At 42.8% G+C, this 25,679-nt stretch overlaps 1 protein-coding gene across 2 annotated transcripts; it reads right to left on the bottom strand.

Annotated features, from left to right (window-relative positions):
• Nucleotides 1-6,173: 6,173 nt before the first annotated feature.
• ankrd49 (ankyrin repeat domain 49) lies at nt 6,174-12,094 on the bottom strand. 2 transcript variants are annotated; one of them, XM_080721705.1, is made up of 3 exons: nt 12,049-12,094; nt 11,129-11,358; nt 6,174-8,122 (listed from the first exon to the last, which is right to left on the bottom strand). In XM_080721705.1, exons 2-3 carry the CDS (start codon nt 11,342-11,344, stop codon nt 7,652-7,654), a joined length of 687 nt encoding a protein of 228 aa, XP_080577831.1. In that variant the 5' UTR covers nt 11,345-11,358; nt 12,049-12,094; the 3' UTR covers nt 6,174-7,651. The 2 variants fall into 2 exon arrangements, with proteins under 2 accessions (XP_080577831.1, XP_080577830.1); XM_080721704.1 differs by having other exon boundaries at nt 12,045-12,072.
• Nucleotides 12,095-25,679: the final 13,585 nt, after the last annotated feature.

Here is a 25,679-nt window from a genome sequence, read left to right as displayed (position 1 = left end):
ATGAAGAAGCATGCATTTGACCCCAAACCGTCACACAGATAAGAGCACATGTTGACTGTAAGCCCAAACCACACCAATGATTCGCCATGCAACTTCTTGCAACAAAAAGGTCAACCTCCTCAACCATGCAACTGCGTGCAACTGCCATTGGGGATAATGATTGCCAGTAGGCCTAGTTGTCGTTGCATGTTGCAAGGCAATGTTAGACCAAGTTAGGCCCATTCTGTGTATTTGTAGCACATAGGTCTATAAGGTCTAGCCTTCTCAGTTCATCATCATGTCTGGACCCTGTGTTAATTTCATTAGCACACTGTCTGTTAACATCAGAACGCTTCTGCATGTATGGTATGGTGTAGGCCTACAGCTGCTTCTAGAATATGATCCCCAGACACTCCAAAGCTTATTCAATCAAAAAAGTATATCTGGCCTAGATGTCTTTTTTTTTATTGTATTTTTCTCCTTAATCTCTCTGACCCGTCCCTCTTCTTTCCCTTTATCTTTCTGAAAATAACGAAGGAGCTTGCACAAAAACCCACACCTAGTAAACCTGATGTGACAAAGTTGATTTTGATTCTCTCCCCTTTTCATTTCATGCTGATATTTCCTTAGATGTCCAGGAGATGGAGCTAAATCGCTTAATGCGATGCGAGTGTGTGCACTAATAGCCAACACCAACTCCTGAATCTCTGCCCTCTGAGTCCAGTCACCCGCCTCCTGTCTTAAGTAACAACATTGCTAGTCTCTCGATGACAGGTCTCTTGATGACAGACTTCTGCAAGTGAAAAGGATCGACCTTTTCTTTGGCGATGGCTAGCCAGAATGCAAAATTGCTAAATGTGAGAAATTACACCATTAGGCAGCTAAAAATGTTACTGAAATTACAATCTTAAAAGTAAATGTTACCAAAAAACAAACAAAAAAACATTACATTTTCCTTTGATTAGGACTCCTACAACCCCATCTGATTTTCTTTATTTTTTCCCCCTTTTTTTGGCCAGTAGAAATTCATTCGGGCCTTGCAGGGTTAATTGCGACCAAAGGTCGCAGTTTACCATGAGAAATGTCACAGCTTCTCCGCGTCCGTGTAGACGTGTGTGTAGTCTGTGTACACATTTTTACAGTCTATGGTTTGGTTCCCTTGACAGATCACTGTGACATCACAGGTGATACACAGGTAAAAGTCCACCTATGTAAAAGTCCATATATGGGTATTCTCCAGAATCCCTTTTATGCCCATATATGAAGATCCCTGATGTCATCAGCTCCTGATGGAGGGGAAAGGAACTGGTGGGAATAACGTGTTCCTTCCACACACTACGCCCCACCAGGGAAACTCCCCCTGTCAGGTAAAAAGAAGTGGCTTGGGCTCTTCGTGCATTGAAGGTAGTATGAGCCATATGTGCCGATGTCGGTTTTCACTGTTTACAGTGAAAAGGTTTTTCTCCAGTGTGGATACGCTGGTGTCTCTTCAGGACACAACTGACTGAAACTCTTGTCACACTCTTTACAGTGATAAGGTTTTTCTCCTGTGTGAATCCGCTGGTGAATCTTCAGGTAATCTAACCGACTAAAACTCTTGTCACACTGTTTACAATAGAAAGGTTTTTCTCCAGTGTGGATACGCTCGTGAATCTTCAGTTCATCTAACCGACTAAAAGTCTCGTAACACTGTTTACAGATGAAAGGTTTTTCTCCAGTGTGGATTGACAGGTGTCTCTTCAGGTGACCTAACTGACTGAAACTCATGTCACACTCTTTGCAGTGAAAAGGTTTTTCTCCTGTGTGGATATACGCTTGTGAATCTTCAGTTCATCTAACCGACTAAAAGTCTTGTAACACTGTTTAGAGATGAAAGGTTTTTCTCCAGTGTGGATTGGCAGGTGATCTTCTGACTGAAACTCTTGTCACACTGTTTACAGGTGTGAGTTTTCTTCCCTGTATAGGTCAGCTGATGTTTTTTTGAAGCGGTGAAAACCGCTTCCAAGGAGTGGCTTTGTGTGTCCCATGTGTGTCTCCCACGTCCATATATGGTCATTTCAGTCCAGAATGAACAGGTTTCATCTGTCCGTAAATGTGTGGCCACTCCTTGGAAGCGGCTTTCACCGCTTCAAAAAATAGCTCGAAATATGCCAGGTAGCTTATTGTGAGCTATTCGTATGAAGGTAAATCAAGAGTTAGGACCACTTGAGTCTTTGAACTTTGCGTCAGAGAAGCTACAATTGCTGCAATCAAACTATAATTATGGTTCCTGAATCCTGTGGCAACGGTTTGAGGTAGAACATGAATTTTTGGTAGAGAAATAAACAGCTTTTTTGATTGATTGAAGAGTTCATTAGTAGTTTGCAATAGGAAAAAGTACAGTTTCATGACAGCATAAATCACTGGTAGGCCTACAAGGTCAACTAAAAACCGTAAGCTTTACGGCTTATTTACACAGGAACCACTTTATGTATCTCATATAACATTGAAAGACAGACGGATAGAACATAGTACTTTACATAGGATAACATCAATTACAAAAGCAGAAAAAGGGGAGAAAAAAGGGGGGGTGGAAACATGGGGGCTTAGTATATTTACACGTCTCGAGTAGCAGCCACCTGAAGGTGACTTTTCATACCAATTTTGAAGGAGGCTAGGGATTTGCACTCCATAAGGCTTGCGTAAGGGTGTTCCACATGTTGGTGGTATAGCTGGAGAACGAATTAGAGCCTTTATAGTGTTAAATCTAGGTTGAACATGATTAGTGGAGCTGCCTCTGGTGTTTCAGTTTCTTCCAAGGCAAACTACAGCTGTTTCATAATAAATCTATTTTTATTTTCTTAATAGGGGGGGGCAGGTATTAATAAGATCTTTCTTTTTTCCTGCTCCTTTTTGCCCATTGGATTAAATGAGATATTCTCCTTTATTAGGACATTATATTGTATTGTGATACACTACCATCTGCAAAACAAAGTAGTCCCCATTAGTAGGGAGTAGGGACTATGGATGACTATAGGGATAGTCAAACTATAGGGATGGAGAAGGTCCACTGCCTGCCTACTGCATTTGCAGTCAAGACACTGCTACAAGAACCCAAATGAGGGTGAATGCAATCTTTGGTGAGTGAATTGCAGAGACCATCCACCACTCTGGACGGCATGTTTCCTAATATATTACTGTAGATGGTCATCAGCCCAACTATTACGGTTAACTATGAACATTTTGGTCATTTTTGTTGTCACGTCTTGTGGCCCCCAACAACCTAATCTAGTTACCCCAGACATGCTGCAACAACATGCAGCACAGCAGGGGGGTGTCAGGCACAGGGTGTCAGGCACATTCGCCTAAAACGTATTCGCCTTAACAGATTTGGTCTTTTCGCCTGGCACTTTCGCCGTGGAGGAGTCTTTTCACCGCCGCTGAAGAGCCATTTCGCCTAAATGTTTTAGGGTCCGTCTTTTTTATCCATTTTGCCTGGCTTAAAATGTTAAGTCGGGTGTCTTTAACTAGGCAATGATGACTTGCGATGCAGCGCACTGGCCGGGCTGCCACGCTGTGGGCAGACAGACAGACAGACAGACAGACAGACAGACAGACAGACAGACAGACAGACAGACAGACAGACAGACAGACAGACAGGTAGACAGACATGGCTCTTATCTCACAGTTATGCCCTATGCAGGTGCAGTGCAAATTTTAACTGGGGACCCCCCACCCTGACAAGCACTAAGAGTTGTGGCATTACATTTTGTATAACATGGTTCTATTGTGAAAATAGCAGATCTACATGCTCACAACACTTTGCAATGTGAGAATGTAGATCGGCTATTTTCACAATTTCTGCCTCTAATATTTGAATTGGTGTGGGGATTCGACCAGAGATGACATGCGCTTGTCAAATTAAATGCATTCCTGCAGCTGTGTGCGTAAATGCGCGCAGCGTCCCTCACACAAAAGACAGAGAGAGAGAGAGAGAGAGAAAGAGAGAGAGAGAGAGAGAGATGCAAACATGGACAGTCTGATAGCTGTAGTAGGCGAAATGGCTCTTCAGCGGCGGTGAATCGGCCAGACAGGGTGGGTGAAAACACTCTCCTCCGCGGCGAAAGTGCCACGCGAAAGGACCAAATGCGCTTAGGCGAATACGTTTTAGGCGAATGTGCCTGACACCCTGTGCCTGACTCCCCCCTGCTGTGCTGCATGTTGTTGCAGCATGTCTGGGGTAACTAGATTAGGTTGTTGGGGGCCACAAGACGTGACAACAAAAATGACCAAAATGTTCATAGTTAACCGTAATAGTTAATGCTATTATTTTATCCTTTTTTTGGTGCAAGGGTAGATGTCAAGCAGGCATGTTACAAATAGCTGCAAGTAACTGCCCTAAATGTTGAACATGGAGAAATAAACAGTGGTATATATAAAGGAACATACTATTCTTAACTGAAAGATATTTTTACTCCAATAAAAGTTAAAGTCAACCATAAGGGGAAGAAATTGTGAAGTGAAGCTCACATCATATATACTTGAAATGTATTTGAAAATATCTGTATTTAACTGTCAAAAGTAAAAGTATTAAAATCCTTTTCATGGTAAAAGGAAACCAGTAAGACTCCCTAATCGGGAGATACGCGACCGTCAGGTCGCATACACAAATTTTAGAAGGCAATGGTAGCCAATCAGGAGGGAATATAGGAAATGGGACAGATCCATGTTGATGACATGACTTTAGAGATACTGTGTACCGCTTTGTGTGATTTTAGGGCAAAATCTGTAGGATCAGTGTCCAAAGACGTGTTTTGCAAGAATCGGCCTCATGGTGGCGCTAGAAGAGGTCCATGTGAGAAATGAGGTGTGGAGGTTGTGCCTGAAATGTTGTGTACGTCTCTTTATTTTCAGAATAATATAGCTTTCAAGTTGTTTTCTTATTACATTTCAGAGGCATATCAACGTAAAGGAGTGTAGCAGAGTGATTCACTGCCTCAGTCTGATGAACTTAAAGTAACTACTGGAAAAATGTGTCTTCCCATTTTCATTACAAGGACAAGTGAAGTTTGAAGTTGAATGGGCTTATATCTGATGAATGAATATGAATGAAATGAATATAAAATATTGATCAAGTAACTTAACATTTGACAGTGAATATACAATGGACATACAGAAACAGCAAAACAAAAGGACTTGGGGAAGATCCACAACAGGATCAAAACGTCACATAAAATACGTCTTTTGTACCTTCCTGGCTCTATCTATCCTTTAGTGAACTAAAGGATAACTAAAGGATGGCTCTTTTGCCAAGCACCCACCAGTTGATGTCGATTTATTCTGCTTTTTAGTAGTACTATGTACCTGGTTTCTTCTAGCTGGATAGGATGTATGCTTTATCTTAATTGAATAAAGAGACATCTTCAAGTAATTAAGGGTGGTTAGGTCTTGCCTTTTCACCATAACAATCGTCTTACAGCAAAAAGTATTCTGACTGCTACACAAACATGAGGAATCAACAAAAATCTAAATGTCAATACTTTTCCATGTCTGCTCTGAGGATAGTTTTCTGAAAAAGGTCATAACCTGCTTCAATTTAACCACTTAAATTATTCTTGTTACTGTGGCAACATGTTACCATTCAAGATTCAAAGTTAATAATACAGTATGACACACTATTAATCACTATGCATCTCTATAATTAAATCCCTGAGTTTTTATTACTACAAAACTGTACATACACCAGCTGGGTACATTGCATAAAGAGGAACTATTGACTGTAAAAAAAACTATTTAAGTCAGGGTACTTTTTTGCCCTTCTAACAGTGGGGCACTAAGGATGGTCACAAAATAATACTGGTATTAATTTAAGCTCCTATAATGGTCAGTTCACTACTTTGGTACCAAACAGCATATCAACTGATTGGATTGTCATGGAAGTAGCTTCATGATGAATCAAACAAATTGCATAGATTAATCACATTTTAAAAAAAGTATTTAATCATTATTTGCAGCCCAACTACACTTTGGATCGTTTAGATGACAGTGATTGTAAAATATGTTGAAAGGATGGTTTATCTCTTGAAAAAAATGTATCTTTTAGCTGCTGAATTACAAGTGTTATGACATCCCAGTGGACACATTTTTCAGTCATCTTGATGACCAAATTAGATCTTAAGTCTATAATCTGTATGGTCACATTACAGGTAGGTTCAAGACTTAAAGAGGAAAAAACAAAAAAAAACATGCAGCTACTGTCCAAACCTCTTGTATACATGTTTTTTTCAACGTGACTGCAGTGTATGTAAATCATACTCCTCCCCTAATTGACCTACAAAATCCACAACATTTTTTACTATTCCAATTAGGACCAGCACCAGTTTCTTTGATGTTTTTTTGACAGCTATTCATCATTTCAGTCATTGATTTTAGAGTCACGTCTTTTCAAGAACGTGGACAAAGTAATAGGGGTACAGAAAAGAACATGTTGGGTGCTTCCGTCGAGTTCAATTAGCCTGTCGCTAAGCCCCTCCCACGTTAGCAACGAGTTACTAAGAGAGGAGCGGTGGCAAGCTCTGCTTCTCACCCATTGACTTGCATGTTATATGACAGCTTTTTTAAATGTAAATAATCGATCGTTTCAGGAGGAAAAGCTTCAAAATATGTCCTAAATCTATTCAATTGTTTCCGTATTGTTTAATAAAAAGCATTTTAATTCGATCGGCAGCCATGTTCTCGCATTTTTCTCACTACAAAACCCCGTCGGTAGGGAGATGTACTGCATTCTGATACATTAAAACTTTTTAGAAAATGGGGACCGACCTGATTAAAATGCTTCTTATTAAACAATACGGAAGATGGGGGTAATTCTGCTTGAGCGTACCATATTGTGACATCTGTGAGCCTTCAGTAAGCACTTTATTTTTTAAATCTGAACGTTTGTGTAGACTTACATGTGGCTAAATTGCTCAACACCAGGCTGAGGTGGACCCATGGTGTTCGTGAGATACGACCATCATGTTTCAGGGTTGTATCTGAAACATGATGTTCCCATGGCGTTCTTGAGATACGACTGTCATGTTTCAGGGCTAGAGGGAGAAACAGTATTAATTCAAGCAACTTTAACATCAATATCATTTATCACCGGTCCGGACAGGAGCTTTCATGTACCGCAAAGCGATTAGTATTATTGCCATCACCTGGGTGGGTGAGTCGTGTAACTTTCCCCAACGTTAAGCTGTGTATGTGTTCGACAACAACACAACAACACAGCCATGCAGCCTTGCAGTTTAAGCGCAGATTTCATCATTGTAAAAGGGGTGGAAAAATGCACCCTCCAACCGTTTTCTGGGTCTGGGGAATATGTTGCTGGTTCTTATAGTCACTGTCATGTTATGGTGGTATTCCTATTCTTGCCATTATGTTGCAAACGGCGTGTGAGCGGGCGAAATAACATTGACAGCTATGACTGCTGACAGAAGCTTGCCATGGCTTGCCAGTTTAGCAACGGTTGCTAAGCTAGCATTGGACAATTGCTTTTGGGGAGGGGCTTAGAGACAGGCTAATTGAGAAGTAGCACCATGTTATATTCGGTTCCTCGAGACTTCTGAGTGTGTGTGTGTGTGTGTGTGTGTGTGTGTGTGTGTGTGTGTGTGTGTGTGTGTGTGTGTGTGTAAAATGTTTGTTTTTGTGTTTAAGGCAGCACACTGCTACAGTCTTCCACCATCTCAAACAGATAGTGATGAGGGCCACTTCGGCGGGCCACCTCACTGGCTGTTTCCCCACTGCTGCTACAGAGTCCGGCCTTCAGGTGCCGCTGAGAAAGGAGAAGCTCCAGTGTGCTTGCAGAGTCTGTAGGCGGAGAGCTGGTGTGGGAGGCAGCCAGGTGGAGAGCCGTAAGCCCCCCGTTTGTCTGGGCATTGAGTTCGGCACCATGGCGCAGTAGAAGGGCTGCAACAGAGACACGGCCCCAACGACAGGCGCTGTGGAGAGGCGTCCAGCCATCGACAGTGCGGGAGTTAACGACCGAACCAGCAGCAAGCAACGCTGAGGCTGCATCGACATGCCCGTTGTATGCTGCACGGTGCAGAGGTGTGTAGCGATCCTCGTCATGGCAACATGTCAGAGAGGGGTCAGCAGACAATAACCTGTGGATTGTTGACACCTGAAAGACAGCATCGGAGGATGGAAGTTTAACAGTGAAGGTGAACCATCAAAGAGGAGTTAAAAAGTGTGTGGCTAATATACACTGTATATTTATTTTCCCAGACTAACATTTCTGTATTCATCCCGGTGTTTATGCACTAATTCTACATGCCAATAAACCATGTGCCAAACTCTACAATTCCTCAACGTTTGCCCCTATAGCACCGCACTTTTAATGACACAGACATTATTCACCTGCCTGCTTTTTTGTTGTTATACTAATATGCAAGTCATAGTTCAACATGCAGCAACATCACATTCCAGATACCAAGTTACAGCAATGACACTACTGTATGCCTACTGTATCTATACTTTGTTATATCAAATGCTCCACAACAACAGAAGTGCCCACAACAAACGGGTTCCACTGCTCCAGTGAACATTATATGTAAGGATAACTGCTCTAACTATCATCATTATTGGTAGTGTTGGCAATACTCTTAATTTCGACCCTGGGATTAAAAATATCCTGTGTTAAGGGTCACACAAGAATAGCATGCACTTTTAAACAAAATATAAGACCAGAACCAGACAACTAATTAAAAGGTTTGATTATTACAAGGTGTAATGCAGCTTCGCTTATATAGCAGCCTACTGAAACTCGTCTCCTGCAGTAGACCTCTTTCCATATCACTGCTTTTAAAGTGCCCACACACACACACACACACACACACACACACACACACACACACACACACACACACACACACACACACACACACACACACACACACACACACACACACACACACACACACACACACACACACACACACACACACACACACACACACACACACACACACACACACGCCTTGCGAGCAAAAAGAGCTGGCTAATATATGCCTGTATAATGACGTTTTATATTAACTTAACTGTACGATATGCATGGTGGCAAACGTAGCTTAAACCCTATTCGCCCTGGATTAACATTACCTGGGGACCCCAGGTAAAGTATAAAGATCACTGAGGTCCTCTGTGTTCTTAATCCCACGCGAATCGTCCATGTCTGTAATAATCACGGATGACGTGGGGTAAAGATTACAGGCCGTTTTACCTACCATAATAATCACTTTACAGACGTCCTCTGATAAAACTAATCCAGCGCGAATCGACATCTCCGTAATCACGGTAAAATCACCTTGTTTGCATCATTTTTTTAAGCGTCATGTCATGGAATACAGCGCTGTGGACAGACGGACGAAGGAGCGCACGCGCACACACACACACACACACACACACACACAAAACTCTGAAAGTAGCCTATATAATCAAAGCGAAATTGGGAATTCTTTTGTAAAAAGGCTATGGACATACTATGCAGGGGGATGCGCTCGCGAGTGATGAGTGATCGCCGATTAGGCCTATAATAACCTCTTTAATATGTCCGTCCCATCTTCTGTCTGTCTGTCTGTCTCTCCCCTCAATCAATCAATCAAAACTCGATCGCTTTCTCTCTCTCCCCTCTCCCTCTGTGTGTGTGCGCGCGCGGTGGCACATGCTTAAAAGAACAGATCTGCAATCTAACATCCTGTAGTCTACTATCCGACAGTGTTGATAGCTTGTAAATCTGTTCTTTTTGCGCATGTAACAACCTTGTACTTTAAAAATCCATGCTCTTCAGCTTTCTATTGGACACAGACAGGTTCATATGTGCATACAGCTAGGGAGGAGAGTATATTTTACGTTTATGTGGGGCACCCATATTACTCTCATGTCTTAATAAGTAAACTAAGTATTACCATGCTGATTGGCGGAGCCTGTTGCGCACTGACTGTGGTCAGGGTGACCCAGGCTGTCTGCCTCTACGCCGCGGCAGCAATCATTATACTTAAAAGCTGCAAAAGTTTGCATGAGGGGGGGGGGGGTTGATCACCACTAAGGTCCAGGGACTACAGATGAAAATTAGCCTATGGCCAACTCTGGCTCATTTACATTGAAGTGAAAACTGGCATGTCTTGTCGATTAATGAGTACTGTCCCTGTCAATGTCAAATAAACAAACTTTCAACTAATTCTAATATAAAGATATGATGTTGTTGCTGCAGGGTGAGCTATGGGTAGCATATAGTACGATGGATTTCTTAGCCCTCCCACCCAAAATCTCCACCAGCCGCCACCGGTGGCTATTGATCAAAACAAGAATGCGCTCAATGATATTGACCTTTTGGCAAATGATTTCGAGGGTGAATACACTAAATTTCAATGTAATTACTTTGAGGTCAGTGAGTGGAGTCCTCCTATACGTTCTAGGATATTGCTAGCATTACAAGACCAAAAGGAATAACAGCTTGCTGCTCCACCACATTTACTGTGCAAAAATACAGGCACGTTTTAACCACAAATTTGGTCCTCGAGGGAGGCCAAACATAAGCGTAATGTTGTTTTTGTATTGTATGTTACATTTAATTCATGACACATAATACTACTACTACAACATTCTAGAAAAAAGGTGGAGGAGCTCCAGAGGCAAAAAAACAAATTCCTCCCTTTTTTATACATTGTATCAGTTTGTTTGTCCGAGTCATAGTAGTACTAGTGACGTGGGTGGCATTGGCTCAATTTGGCTGTGGTCTGCCCGCCACTAGCAAACCAGTGTGTGAGTACTTAATACATATCACAGATCTATACATGTGGTATACATGTGGTGCAGTGTTTACCCTAAAGTATGCATAATTTATAACTTATAATTGCTGTAATAAATGACTGACAGTGATCATACTGACATATACCTTTATACATGCTAATACTGTATATAGACTAACCTTTTTGAATATGACATATAGCCTCTACTCACTTTAACCTGGATGGTTAATACGGTTCCACAGCATGTGTTTGTTACAATGATTACTTTACAACCTGTTGGCAGACTTTTTTGTCTATAGTCAACAACACAAATCAGGTTTCCAAACCAGCCCAGTGGTTAAAGCCAGTTTGGAAAAAGCAATTAAAGCTCCAACACTTACACGGTTGTGCTCTGCTGCCCACAACATGAGCTCCTCTGGTCTCTCTTTCAGCAGGTCTTCCTTTTGCAGATACCATTCCTCACTGTGCTCTCCCTCCTCTTCATCATCATCCTCTTCAACCTCCTCCGCATTCCATGAGCTGCTTGCTCCACGGGGGATCAAATGTCCATGTGTGTTTAGAAGCTCAAGTTGATTAAAATCTTCTGGGAACTCCATCAAGCTTTAAGTATCTACCATAGCATAGGTCAGAGAGAGAGAGAGAGAGAGAGAGAGAGAGAGAGAGAGAGAGAGAGAGAGAGAGAGAGAGAGAGAGAGAGAGAGAGAGAGAGGGGAGATATTAACGACGACAATCATATAATATAAGGCTGCTTTATTGAAGAGCAATCCCTGCACAAACTCAGCCTGAATGGTCTGACTGACAAGGGTTAGTGTCTCTAGATGCCAGATAGCATGGCTTATGGAAGCCCCTTTCGCGACTGTATTTACCTTTTTTTATATTTTGAAGTCGGGACTTCAACTTCAAAATATAAAAAAAGGTAAATACAATCCCGAAAGGGGCTAGGCTTGTGGTTATGTCAATATGGTGTCAGTCAAAAAGATGAAGTAAAAAACAAAACAAAAAAAGTTATTATTCAAATTATTATTAAAACAAACTGTTTAAGTTGTCTCATTGAAGTGGGCATTTTACCCATAGCATATAGCCCTAGAATGGCTGAAAGGCAGATTTTCCATACATTGTCTGCATTGTAATGTAAAGAATATTCGTCTTCATTTACAAGAACGTGCACCATTCCTAGCTATTCATAGCTAACGTAGCGTACACAGGTTTGCGCTTCTGCAACGCGCTGCAATGTCGCAGGGAGCAACATTACAATACAATAAATAAGGTTAATATTTATTTATCAATCAAGCTTACCTACCAGCAGCTTTGTTTGCTAACAAACCACAGTCAGCTAGCATCAGTCAGCGCCGCGGTCCTAAGCAGCGACCGTGAGCGACGTCACATTCTGTCAAGTTACCTTTGCGACTTGACTTGGGAAGTTGGGATATGTAGTTCTTATCCAGCATACCGGCAATGATCACACTGCCGTAAGAACTACACGTTCCATCTCTCTCTGTTCACTAATACATTGAACACAAAAATGTCTCTCTGTAGAAGGAGGACGGGCCCCTGGCTTATTGATTTGAAATGTATGTTGATAAATAATAATACTACTACTACTAATAATAACCAGTAAGACTCCCTAATCGGGAGATAAATATCACAACCTCCACCTCTCACGTCATACGGGTAGCCATAGTTACACCTGGAATGTTGAATCTCCATATATGGAGATAACCTACGCATCACACAAAGTCTGACCTCACCAGCCCATACTTGGGCATGGACGACTTATATCTCCATATACGGAGATGGCCATATGGAGATACGATGACATCACAGAGTCCACAGCTGATGATGTGGCGTGATGTCATACAATACACAAACAAGCCCTATATAAAGGGGCAATTCTCACCAGGGAAGAGAGCATTGCCTGGAATGTTGAATCTCCATATATGGAGATAACCTACGCATCACACAAAGTCTGACCTCACCAGCCCATACTTGGGCATGGACGACTTATTGCGACCGTAAGGTCGCAGTTTAGTTGCGACCGTAAGGTCGCAGTTTACTATGAAAACCTCCACCGGCCGTCCGTCGGTCACACGTGCGGTCGACCGCACGTCACACGTGCGGTCGACGTGTGATGAGGTCACGATGAGTCATCTATGCCCAAATATAGATTTCTAGGTCAGATGGCCCATAGAGTTTGTGATGTCAAACCTAGCAACCCAATATAAACAAACCTGATGTCAGACCTGAAGTATCCTTTTATACCCATATATGGAGATACAGAGATCTCCATATATGGGCATATTAGAAAGCCCATATATGGGCATATACGGATGACATCAGGGATATCCATATATGGGCATAAAAGGGACAAGGGCTTACAGTTAAGAGATCTCCATATATGGGCATATCAGAAAGCCCATATATGTTCATATACTGATGACATCAGGAATATCCATATATGGGCATAAAAGGGACAAGGACTTACAGTTAAGAGATCTCCATATATGGGCATAAAGGGACAAGGACTGTTACAGTAGATATAGAGATGTCCATATATGGGCATAAATGAACAAGGACTGACAAACACTGAGATCTCCATATAACCTATGGGAATATAAGGGACGAGGACTGTCAGCTTGTAGACCTATTTTCTAAATATTGTTGTACATTAAAAACTTGAAATGGGTCGTTCTGCATAGTACTTGGGATTTGTTGATGTAAATGTTCACATAGAGTGTAATAATTGGTAAAACAAACTTTTGGCCTATTTGTGGAGATAAGCGACCAACGGTCGCTTATCTCCCGATTAGGGAGTCTTACTGGTTGCGACCGTAAGGTCGCAGTTTAGTATGAAAACCTCCACCGGCCGTCCGTCGGTCACACGTGCGGTCGACCGCACGTCACACGTGCGGTCGACGTGTGAGGAGGTCACGATGAGTCATCTATGCCCAAATATAGATTTCTAGGTCAGATGGCCCATAGAGTTTGTGATGTCAAACCTAGCAACCCAATATAAACAAACCTGATGTCAGACCTGAAGTATCCTTTTATACCCATATATGGAGATACAGAGATCTCCATATATGGGCATATTAGAAAGCCCATATATGGGCATATACGGATGACATCAGGGATATCCATATATGGGCATAAAAGGGACAAGGGCTTACAGTTAAGAGATCTCCATATATGGGCATATCAGAAAGCCCATATATGTTCATATACTGATGACATCAGGAATATCCATATATGGGCATAAAAGGGACAAGGACTTACAGTTAAGAGATCTCCATATATGGGCATAAAGGGACAAGGACTGTTACAGTAGATATAGAGATGTCCATATATGGGCATAAATGAACAAGGACTGACAAACACTGAGATCTCCATATAACCTATGGGAATATAAGGGACGAGGATTCACAGAGTCCACAGCTGATGATGTGGCGTGATGTCATACAATAAACAAACAAGCCCTATACAGTATACTGATGCGGAGATATGAGCAGGGCAAAGGTGTGACGTGTGACGTGTGACCGACCGACGGACGGACGGCCGGTGGAGGTTTTCATAGTAAACTGCTCCCTGACGGTCGCAATAACCAGTAAGACTCCCTAATCGGGAGATAAGCGACCGTTGGTCGCTTATCTCCACAAATATCACAACCTCCACCTCTCACGTCATACGGGTAGCCATAGTTACACCTGGAATGTTGAATCTCCATATATGGAGATAACCTACGCATCACACAAAGTCTGACCTCACCAGCCCATACTTGGGCATGGACGACTTATATCTCCATATACGGAGATGGCCATATATGGAGATACGATGACATCACAGAGTCCACAGCTGATGATATGGCGTGATGTCATACAATACACAAACAAGCCCTATATAAAGGGGCAATTCTCACCAGGGAAGAGAGCATTGCCTGGAATGTTGAATCTCCATATATGGAGATAACCTACGCATCACACAAAGTCTGACCTCACCAGCCCATACTTGGGCATGGACGACTTATATCTCCATATACGGAGATGGCCATATATGGAGATACGATGACATCACAGAGTCCACAGCTGATGATGTGGCGTGATGTCATACAATAAACAAACAAGCCCTATATACTGATGCGATACGATGACATCACAGAGTCCACAGCTGATGATGTGGCGTGATGTCATACAATAAACAAACAAGCCCTATATACTGATGCGGAGATATGAGCAGGGCAAAGGTGTGACGTGTGACGTGTGACCGACCGACGGACGGCCGGTGGAGGTTTTCATAGTAAACTGCTCCCTGACGGTCGCAATAAAGTCTTCAGTTGCATAAAAAAATGTTAGACATAGGACTTCTTTGGAATCTGGGTCAACCACTACCACTTCCGGGTCACCCATATAACTGCTGAAGTCTACGTCCAGGTTTGTTGATCACCATGGTTACCACAGACGCAGCGCGACTTTTAGAAATGATGTCAGTTGCATTCAGGTGGTTTGTTGATCAGAATGATCACCATGGTTACGGTTGGTTACACCTGTTTGTTCAAGTATGGGTAAATGGAGGCAAGGAGGACACGGTTTGTTGATAAACTCACGCGGCGGGTATCCGCTGCATGTCCATATTTGGTTCCCAGATTCTGATTGGCCCAACGTCGTGTGACGTAGGCGCCGCAGTTCGAAATAAATGCTTCATCTGCCTGCTGGAAGGTACGATTTAACTAGCATCACACCTGAACCAAAGATATTGCCTGAACCCAACCAACAACTGGATCCACATCATCCAACCTTGTTTCTCAACCCAGATAAGAGTCCATCATCTCAACAGAAAACGACTTACTACTTACTGCCACCATGGGTCAGTGTTGTTCAACTTCTTCTAGCAAACAACGCAAATCACGTCGTGATCCACAACCACCCATCCAGAGAACCGATGGAGCCCCGCCGCTGCAACTCTCTCCATGGGAAAGCTTTGTGGCTGATTCTGGTTTACTTTTTGTATTCGGAAGGAGCCCCAACAGACAGGCATTTGGGAGACCGAGACCTCGCCCTGATGATCCACAACCCATTCAGAGAACCGATGGAGCCCCCCCGCTGCAACTCTCTCCTTGGCAAAGTTTTGTGGCTGATTCTGGTTTACTTTTTGTATTCGGAAGGAGCCCCAGCAAACAGGCAGTTGGGACTGGGAGCAGTAGCGTAGCCAGGAATGGGATCCCCCCCAGGGCCCCCACTCCCCCACCGAGAAGACCGAGGAGACCAGAGCTGTAACTCCGAACTGTAACTTGCTGACGTCCGTTTGAAGCTGCTTTGTACATTGTACAAGCTCTAGTTTTATTGTGGATGCATAACCTCGCATCACCAGACTTTCGACCTCGGAGGAAAGTTGCTGCTCCAATCCAGGTACAGGTAAACGACAGCTACAACCCCCAAGGGAGGCACCGTTTATATTTAAGTGTGCCTGCCATGCAACGCAATGGCAAAACACTTATTGTAATCCGCCATACTTAAGTCATTAAGTCATTAATTATTTCGCCACGAATTTCTGCACGTAATAACTGCCACACAATTTACGCCACCCACGCAATATATACATCAAAACGTGCGGCTCGGCCGGGAATAGGTTGCTATTACTTTTCTTTCCGATCCGCGTTACCATGGCGACGTAATTCGCAAAAAACGACGCCCAAAAACCCCATTGATTTTGAATGGGGGACTCCGAAAAAAACCAAGAAACTTTGGCGCCACATAACTCTGCCATACTTGTGATTTAAACTTTAAAATGCACACACAACTTTGGTCTTTTTCCGGCCAATAGGGATGAGCTGTAATTGATTAAGCCCCGCCCCCTCTGTAACAGGAAGTGCCCTTCGCCAAACAGGAAGTGCCTCTACATCTCATGAACCGTTTGTCGTACAGATGCGTGGATGGTTTCATATGACTTGATTAAGAGTCCTTGACCTTAATTGGGGCCTATTTCGCCAAACAGGAAGTGCCCCTCACCAAACAGGAAGTGACCCTTTACCTCGTGAACCGTTTGTCGTACAGACGCGTGGATGGCATCAAATGACTTGATTAAGAGTCCTTAACCTTAATTGGGGCCTATTTCGCCAAACAGGAAGTGCCCCTCACCAAACAGGAAGTGACCCTTGATCTTGTGAACCGTTTGTCGTACGGACGCGCGGGTTGCGTCAAATGACAAGATTAAGAGTCCTTAACCTTAATTGGGGCCTATTTCGCCAAACAGGAAGTGCCCCTCACCAAACAGGAAGTGACCCTTGATCTCGTGAACCGTTTGTCGTACGGACGCGCGGGTTGCGTCAAATGACAAGATTAAGAGTCCTTAACCTTAATTGGGGCCTATTTCGCCAAACAGGAAGTGCCCCTCACCAAACAGGAAGTGACCCTTGATCTCGTGAACCGTTTGTCGTACAGACGCGCGGGTTGCGTCAAATGACAAGATTAAGAGTCCTTAACCTTAATTGGGGCCTATTTCGCCAAACAGGAAGTGCCCCTCACCAAACAGGAAGTGACCCTTGATCTTGTGAACCGTTTGTCGTACAGACGCGCGGGTTGCGTCAAATGACAAGATTAAGAGTCCTTAACCTTAATTGGGGCCTATTTCGCCAAACAGGAAGTGCCCCTCACCAAACAGGAAGTGACCCTTTATCGCGTGAACCGTTTGTCGTGCAGACGCGTGGGTGGTGTGAAATGACTTGATTAAGAGTCCTTAACCTTAATTGGGGCCTATTTCGCCAAACAGGAAGTGCCCCTCACCAAACAGGAAGTGACCCTTTATCTTGTGAACCGTTTGTCGTACAGACGCGTGGGTGGAGCCATATGACTTGATTAAGAGTCCTTAACCTTAATTGTGGCCTATTTCGCCAAACAGGAACTGCCCCTCTCCAAACAGGAAGTGACCGTTTATCTCGTGAACCGTTTGTCGTACAGACATGTGGGTGGTGTCATATGAAGAACCATAATGTTAAAGCTTATGCAAAAAATGCTAATGTTAAAAAATGTAACGCTAATGCTAACACCAACCGCTACACAAGGTTGCACAGACTTAGCGAGCTGCAGGCACACTTAAAATTTCTTAGAAATTTTCTTTTCTAGTTATTGCGACCGTCAGGGAGCAGTTTACTATGAAAACCTCCACCGGCCGTCCGTCGGTCGGTCGGTCGGTCGGTCGGTCACACGTCACACCTTTGCCCTGCTCATATCTCCGCATCAGTATATAGGGCTTGTTTGTTTATTGTACCAGTAAGACTCCCTAATCGGGAGATAAGCGACCGTTGGTCGCTTATCTCCACAAATAGGCCAAAAGTTTGTTTTACCAATTATTACACTCTATGTGAACATTTACATCAACAAATCCCAAGTACTATGCAGAACGACCCATTTCAAGTTTTTAATGTACAACAATATTTAGAAAATAGGTCTACAAGCTCACAATGCTACGCATTGTCCTCATCCCTTATATTCCCATAGGTTATATGGAGATCTCAGTGTTTGTCAGTCCTTGTTCATTTATGCCCATATATGGACATCTCTATATCTACTGTAACAGTCCTTGTCCCTTTATGCCCATATATGGAGATCTCTTAACTGTAAGCCCTTGTCCCTTTTATGCCCATATATGGATATCCCTGATGTCATCCGTCTATGCCCATATATGGGCTTTCTAATATGCCCATATATGGAGATCTCTGTATCTCCATATATGGGTATAAAAGGATACTTCAGGTCTGACATCAGGTTTGTTTATATTGGGTTGCTAGGTTTGACATCACAAACTCCATGGGCCATCTGACCTAGAAATCTATATTTGGGCATAGATGACTCATCGTGACCTCATCATGATTTCAATCGCTATAAATAGCGAGGCAGTTAAGGAGAACAATACTTCAGTTCTGGAAAGAAGCACCAAAATTTGACAGAGTGTACCTCTTGGGTCATTCTTTAGAAAAATCACATTAGACACTTAATTTTCAAAATGGCCACCAGTTTTAAAGATGGCCGCCTTTTCGGAAATGTTTTACAGTACGCCAGCCAGTTAATCGAATTTTCATAATATCAGAGTTGTTTTGCAGGTTTTAAAACATCCTGAGTTCATTTATTACACTTTTAGAGCAGCCAGAATAACCTTTCTGACTTTTGGTTGGGGTCTTTCCTCACCTGGGACCCCCCAGACAGACCCCTGAGCCTATTTCAGTAATCGCTCTGCTCCTGCTCCAGAACAATGTTAAATTAGATCTGAAATATGCTCTGAAATCAAAAATGAATAGTAGCAAATAACAGAGGTCTTCCACGGGGGGTCCGGGACCCCTGGTGGGGTCCTCAGAGCTACTACAGGGGGCCTGCCAAATCTCGATGAGATCTTTTTTTATTCTTTTATTTTTTTATTTGAAACTTCGAATGTTTTTATGTATCCTGGTTTTATGTATTGTTCTTTGATGGTTTATTAGTATTCTCAGTATTATTTATAATGTTTTTGTGTTAAACAGTTATGGTTGACAGCTGTTACTGCAGGGATTGCAATAATGAAGGTATTGCAACTTTTCACTTTGAGCGCATTTATTGCACTGCACTCACACTGACCACACACACACACACACACACACACACACACACACACACACACACACACACACACACACACACACACACACACACACACACACATACACTCACCCCAAAACCCTCACCTTATCCTCTTATAGAGCCCATGGTCAATTACGCCCAAAGAGATTCACTACAATACAGTAATTTCAGACATGCAGGATATATTTGTCTTCATCATCATCATCTTCAATGTCCAACCTAATAGTGTTGACACAGTCTCCACCATAGCATAGAGTGAAAGGCAGGTTATTTGAGCAGCTGCACCGTCCCTTACAACCTGCTTTGCAGACACATTTGATGAGCTCATGTACTGCCTTTGGAACAGGGAGAGCAAGAAACCTGACTGGAATATACCCTCCACTCTCTGAATTCCATCTATTTTCTTCGATTGGTGGAAGCACAGGGCAATTTGTCAGGTATGATTTATCCTGCATTGTGACGGAGTTGGCACAGAGGTAATGTGATAGCAGTGCAGCACGAGTTGGAGGTAGCATCTCACCCTCCAAGTTCTTTGACAGAAATAGTTCCCATCTGAGTAATCCCAGGGTTGTTGGACCTTTTGAACTGTAAACATGGCATGCAAAATGTTCCGACTGCAATGTTGATGGAAGCTCAACATTTATAAGCTCAGGAGGAATGGCCAATGACCTTGCCAAGGTCTTTGAAGCGGTTAATGGCTTGGTCATCATCATCATCATCAAGTAGACATTGACCCATGTATTTTTGGTGATTCCAACAAATGTTCTTCCCCAGTCAGCACCTGAAAAACTATGTACGCAAAGGAACCCTAGACATTTACCAATAACTTGAACTCACTCGAATATATAAATTTCCTTTTTTTGTACCGGAGGCAAGGACTTGATAAAGAATCGGGGTATCAGCCTCTTCATGTGTTTGCACTTCTTCAAAATCATGTCCCTTGATGAAGGTATCGTATTATGATGCCTACTTTGTCATACCTGACAAATTGCCCTGAGCTTCCATCAATTGAAAAAAAATAGATGGAATTCAGAGAGTGGAGGGTATGTTCCAGTCAGGTTTCTTGCCCTCCCTGCTGCAAAGGCAGTACTTGAGCTCATCAAACGTGGCTGCCAAGCAGGTTACAAGGGACAGTGCAGCTGCTCAAACAATAACCAGCCTTGCACTCTCCGCCCTGCAAATGCTATAGTGGAAACTGTGAACACTATTAGGGAGGACATGTATAGTAGTGAATTTCTTTGGGTACAATTGACCTTTACTTTAAGAGGATATAGGGTGCGGGTTTTGGGGTGACGATAACAAAGAGGTGTGTGTATTGTGTTGTCAGTGTGAGTGCAGTACAATAAATGGACATGTTAGACTGCGCGCCCAAAGTGAGAAGTTGCAATACCTTAATTCTTGCAATCCCTGCAGTAACACCTGTGAACCTGTCTGTCTAACACACTCATGTTATAAATAATACTGAGAATACTAATAAAAACAGTTTCAAATGTAAAAAAAAAAAAAAAGAGAGAGAAAGAGAAAAAAAAAACGTCCCCATCAAGATTCGGCAGGCCCCCTGTAGTAACTCTGAGGATCCCCTAGGGGTCCCGGACCCCCTGTGGAAGACCCCTGGGTATTTGCTACTACTCATTTTCGCTTTCAGAGCCCAGTTAACAACTTTAATGCTTCAGTTATGATCTAATCTAACATTGCTTTGGAGCAGGAGCAAAGCGATTACTGAGATAGGCTCAGGGGTCTGTTTGGGGGGTCCCGGATGAGGAAAGACCCCAACCAAAAGTCAGAAAGGTTATTCTGGCTGCTTTAAAAGTGTAATAAATGAACTCAGGATGTTTTAAAACCTACAAAACAACTCTAATATTATGAAAATCAGACATTAACTGGCTGGCGTGCTATTCAGAGGCAGCCATCTTGGAAACATGGCAGCCATTTTGATTTTTCAGTGTCTAACGTGTTTTATCATAGGAACAACCCCTAAGGAGTACTTGTGAAAAGTTTTAGGTTTCTTTCCACTTGTGAAGTATTTTAGTGCAAAAATGCATTTATCTGCACCGCTAAAAAGGACTCTCAGTGACATACACTCTCCACAGATAAAGCAGTCAACCAGCCTACCAGTCAACCCATTCTTTGATTACTTTGTACAACTAGATTAACTTTTCAATGGCATCCCCACTGGAATTGACCGAAATGTACGACAGACAAGTCTGACCTCACCAGCCCATACTTGGGCATGGACAACTTATATCTCCATATACGGAGATGGCCATATATGGAGATACGATGACATCACAGAGTCCACAGCTGATGATGTGGCGTGATGTCATACAATACACAAACAAGCCCTATATAAAGGGGCAATTCTCACCAGGGAAGAGAGCATTCCCCACTAGCTGAGTATCTTAAGATGGTTGGATGTGATGATAAGCTATAAGCTTAGTTGATCCTGGCGATAAGGTCTGAGTCGAGGAATGCTCTCTTCCCTGGTGAGAATTGCCCCTTTATATAGGGCTTGTTTGTGTATTGTATGACATCACGCCACATCATCAGCTGTGGACTCTGTGATGTCAGAGTGATGTCAGACTGATGCGGAGTGATGTCAGACTCACACGTCGACCGCACGTGTGACGTGCGGTCGACCGCACGTGTGACCGACGGACGGCCGGTGGAGGTTTTCATAGTAAACTGCTCCCTGACGGTCGCAATGACATCACGCCACATCATCAGCTGTGGACTCTGTGATGTCATCGTATCGCATCAGTATATAGGGCTTGTTTGTTTATTGTATGACATCACGCCACATCATCAGCTGTGGACTCTGTGATGTCATCGTATCTCCATATATGGCCATCTCCGTATATGGAGATACCAGTAAGACTCCCTAATCGGGAGATAAGCGACCGTTGGTCGCTTATCTCCACAAATAGGCCAAAAGTTTGTTTTACCAATTATTACACTCTATGTGAACATTTACATCAACAAATCCCAAGTACTATGCAGAACGACCCATTTCAAGTTTTTAATGTACAACAATATTTAGAAAATAGGTCTACAAGCTGACAGTCCTCGTCCCTTATATTCCCATAGGTTATATGGAGATCTCAGTGTTTGTCAGTCCTTGTTCATTTATGCCCATATATGGACATCTCTATATCTACTGTAACAGTCCTTGTCCCTTTATGCCCATATGTGGAGATCTCTTAACTGTAAGTCCTTGTCCCTTTTATGCCCATATATGGATATTCCTGATGTCATCAGTATATGAACATATATGGGCTTTCTGATATGCCCATATATGGAGATCTCTTAACTGTAAGCCCTTGTCCCTTTTATGCCCATATATGGATATCCCTGATGTCATCCGTATATGCCCATATATGGGCTTTCTAATATGCCCATATATGGAGATCTCTGTATCTCCATATATGGGTATAAAAGGATACTTCAGGTCTGACATCAGGTTTGTTTATATTGGGTTGCTAGGTTTGACATCACAAACTCTATGGGCCATCTGACCTAGAAATCTATATTTGGGCATAGATGACTCATCGTGACCTCATCACACGTCGACCGCACGTGTGACGTGCGGTCGACCGCACGTGTGACCGACGGACGGCCGGTGGAGGTTTTCATACTAAACTGCGACCTTACGGTCGCAATAAGTCGTCCATGCCCAAGTATGGGCTGGTGAGGTCAGACTTTGTGTGATGCGTAGGTTATCTCCATATATGGAGATTCAACATTCCAGGCAATGCTCTCTTCCCTGGTGAGAATTGCCCCTTTATATAGGGCTTGTTTGTGTATTGTATGACATCACGCCACATCATCAGCTGTGGACTCTGTGATGTCATCGTATCTCCATATATGGCCATCTCCGTATATGGAGATATAAGTCGTCCATGCCCAAGTATGGGCTGGTGAGGTCAGACTTTGTGTGATGCGTAGGTTATCTCCATATATGGAGATTCAACATTCCAGGTGTAACTATGGCTACCCGTATGACGTGAGAGGTGGAGGTTGTGATATTTGTGGAGGTTGTGATATTTTCTCCCGATTAGGGAGTCTTACTGGTATATATACAGTGGTGCAGTGGTGATTCAATGTTTGGGGGGTCGCGAACGTCGCTCGACACCTACTATACAGGTATATTGATATGCAAATTAGGCTAGTTTCTTTGTTAAACAGTTGTCGAGGTGTGAACTTCGGTGGTTCGGTTGTTAATATATATATAATATATTAACATTTTAAGACTTGTGACATGAAGTGCCCTTGAATGTACAACAGATTATTTATGTTTACGTTTTACTGACCTTGGAATACATCAAGGGTCACAGCACAGGTAGCCTAGCCCTAGCCTACTACATGTATTATATTATTTCTTGACTTTGATACCTTCAGTAATCATTCTCCTGAGTTTATTTCCAGTTTCGAGTTGTCTTCAATATAATTACAATATGTTCATCTGTAAATAAATAAATTGAATGTTCTTAATTTAAAACTATAGGTCTACCTTTGCAGTGTTCTTTTCTCTTGTGGAAATAATGGTATGATTTACAGTGTAAATTTACTTATAAAGATAAAGAAAATGTTCTCAATTAATGGGGGCCTGTGGCTGACAACGATTATATCAAATTGATATCCAGACCAGAGGCCTAACTAAGTCATGTCAATTTAACTTATGTAATTTCAAAGTATAACCTGATGAAAAAGGTTGAGACTGAGAATCACTGAACTAATATCAACAGTATAGATACTAGCCCCCATCTACACTGGCCCCCCAAAATTCTACACTGGCCCCCCAAAATATTTTAACAACACCCTGACAATCACTTGGAATTGTAGGCATCACATTTAGTGTGACTCGGATGGTTACACAGATAAATATTGTAAAAATAACAGATCTACAAGCTCACGCTGCCTTGCACTGCGAGGCATTGTGAGCTTGTAGATGGGCTATTTTCACAATGTTTACCTCGTATGTAATATTTGACAATTTGGTATTTAAAAAAAAAAAAAAATTGTAAGGTTAGAAATGTGCAAATACCCTGTATACACTCATATATGTTGGTTTGTTTATGGCTGAGGGAGAGAACGATAATCTTCTCAATCACCCAAAAATAATATGGGACCCGAGTTTGGGAACCCACTGCTCTAGGCTACTGCTTGCAGTGACTATTGAAGAATAAGTTAATGTTAGAAGAAAGTCAACGTGTTCCTGCAGTAATAACACTTAATCCACCCAATTCACAAAATCAAATTCTTTAATCTTTTGAGAGAACCAAGAAAAATATCCAGTAAAAGACAAAACAGATAATAAGGTCCTAAAGGCAAATGAAATCAATCAAATGAAAATAAATAACAATTCTTCACAGGAGGGTAGTGCAATCAACAGTTTCAACACAACACTTCTCCTACCTGTCGGACCGGACCTACCAGGTCTCATGGAAAGGTTTGCTTTCATCCCCCCGAACCCTCCAAACGGGAGTCCCCCAGGGATCCGTACTTGGCTCTCTCCTTTTCTCCCTGTACACTAAATCCCTGTTTTTGTCCTTCCCCCCTTCTGCCACCCAGTGGAAGAACGCATCGCTGCATGTCTGGCCGACATCGAACAGTGGATGTCAGCCCACCACCTCAAGCTGAACCCGGACAAGACGGAGCTTCTCTTCTTCCCAGCTAAGTCTTGCCCTATGCAAGATCTCACTATTTCCATAGATAATGCATTGGTGACTTCAGTTCCAACTGCTAGAAACCTTGTTGTGGTCCTGGACAGCCAGCTATCATTCAAGGCACACATTGCATCAGTCACCCGGTCCTGTAGGTTCACACTCTATAACATCCGTAAAATCAGACCTTTCCTCACCCAGGAGGCAGCCCAGCTCCTCATCCAGACATCTGTCATATCAAAACTTGACTATTGTAACTCTCTCCTCACTGGTCTCCCGGCATGTTCACTTAAACCTCTCCAACTGATCCAAAATGCTGTGGCACGACTGGTCTTCAACCAGCCTAAGTTCTCACATGTCTCCCCCCTTCTCCGCTCACTCCACTGGCTCCCGGTTGCGGCCCGCACTGAATACAAAACACTGATGCTGACCTTCAAAGCAGCCAAAGGTATGGCTCCTCCATACCTCCAAAACCTGATCAATCCCTACACCCCCACCCGTTCATTTAGATCAGCCAACACAGGGATGCTGACAAAACCCTCGCTAAAAGCCCCAGGACAAAAATCCACTCGTCTGAGACAGTTTGCCCACATCTTATCCTGTGTTTTGTAAAACTTTGTAAAACTACATCTAATCTAAATCTCAATAGAAGAGCAGGGAGACCGCCTCCA

This window comes from Nannobrachium achirus (assembly GCF_963921795.1).
Source record: "Nannobrachium achirus genome assembly, chromosome: 3".
NCBI classification, from domain to species: Eukaryota; Metazoa; Chordata; class Actinopteri; order Myctophiformes; family Myctophidae; genus Nannobrachium; species Nannobrachium achirus.
Note: the sequence above shows the minus strand (reverse complement) of the source record. Positions and strands in the feature narration are given on the sequence as shown.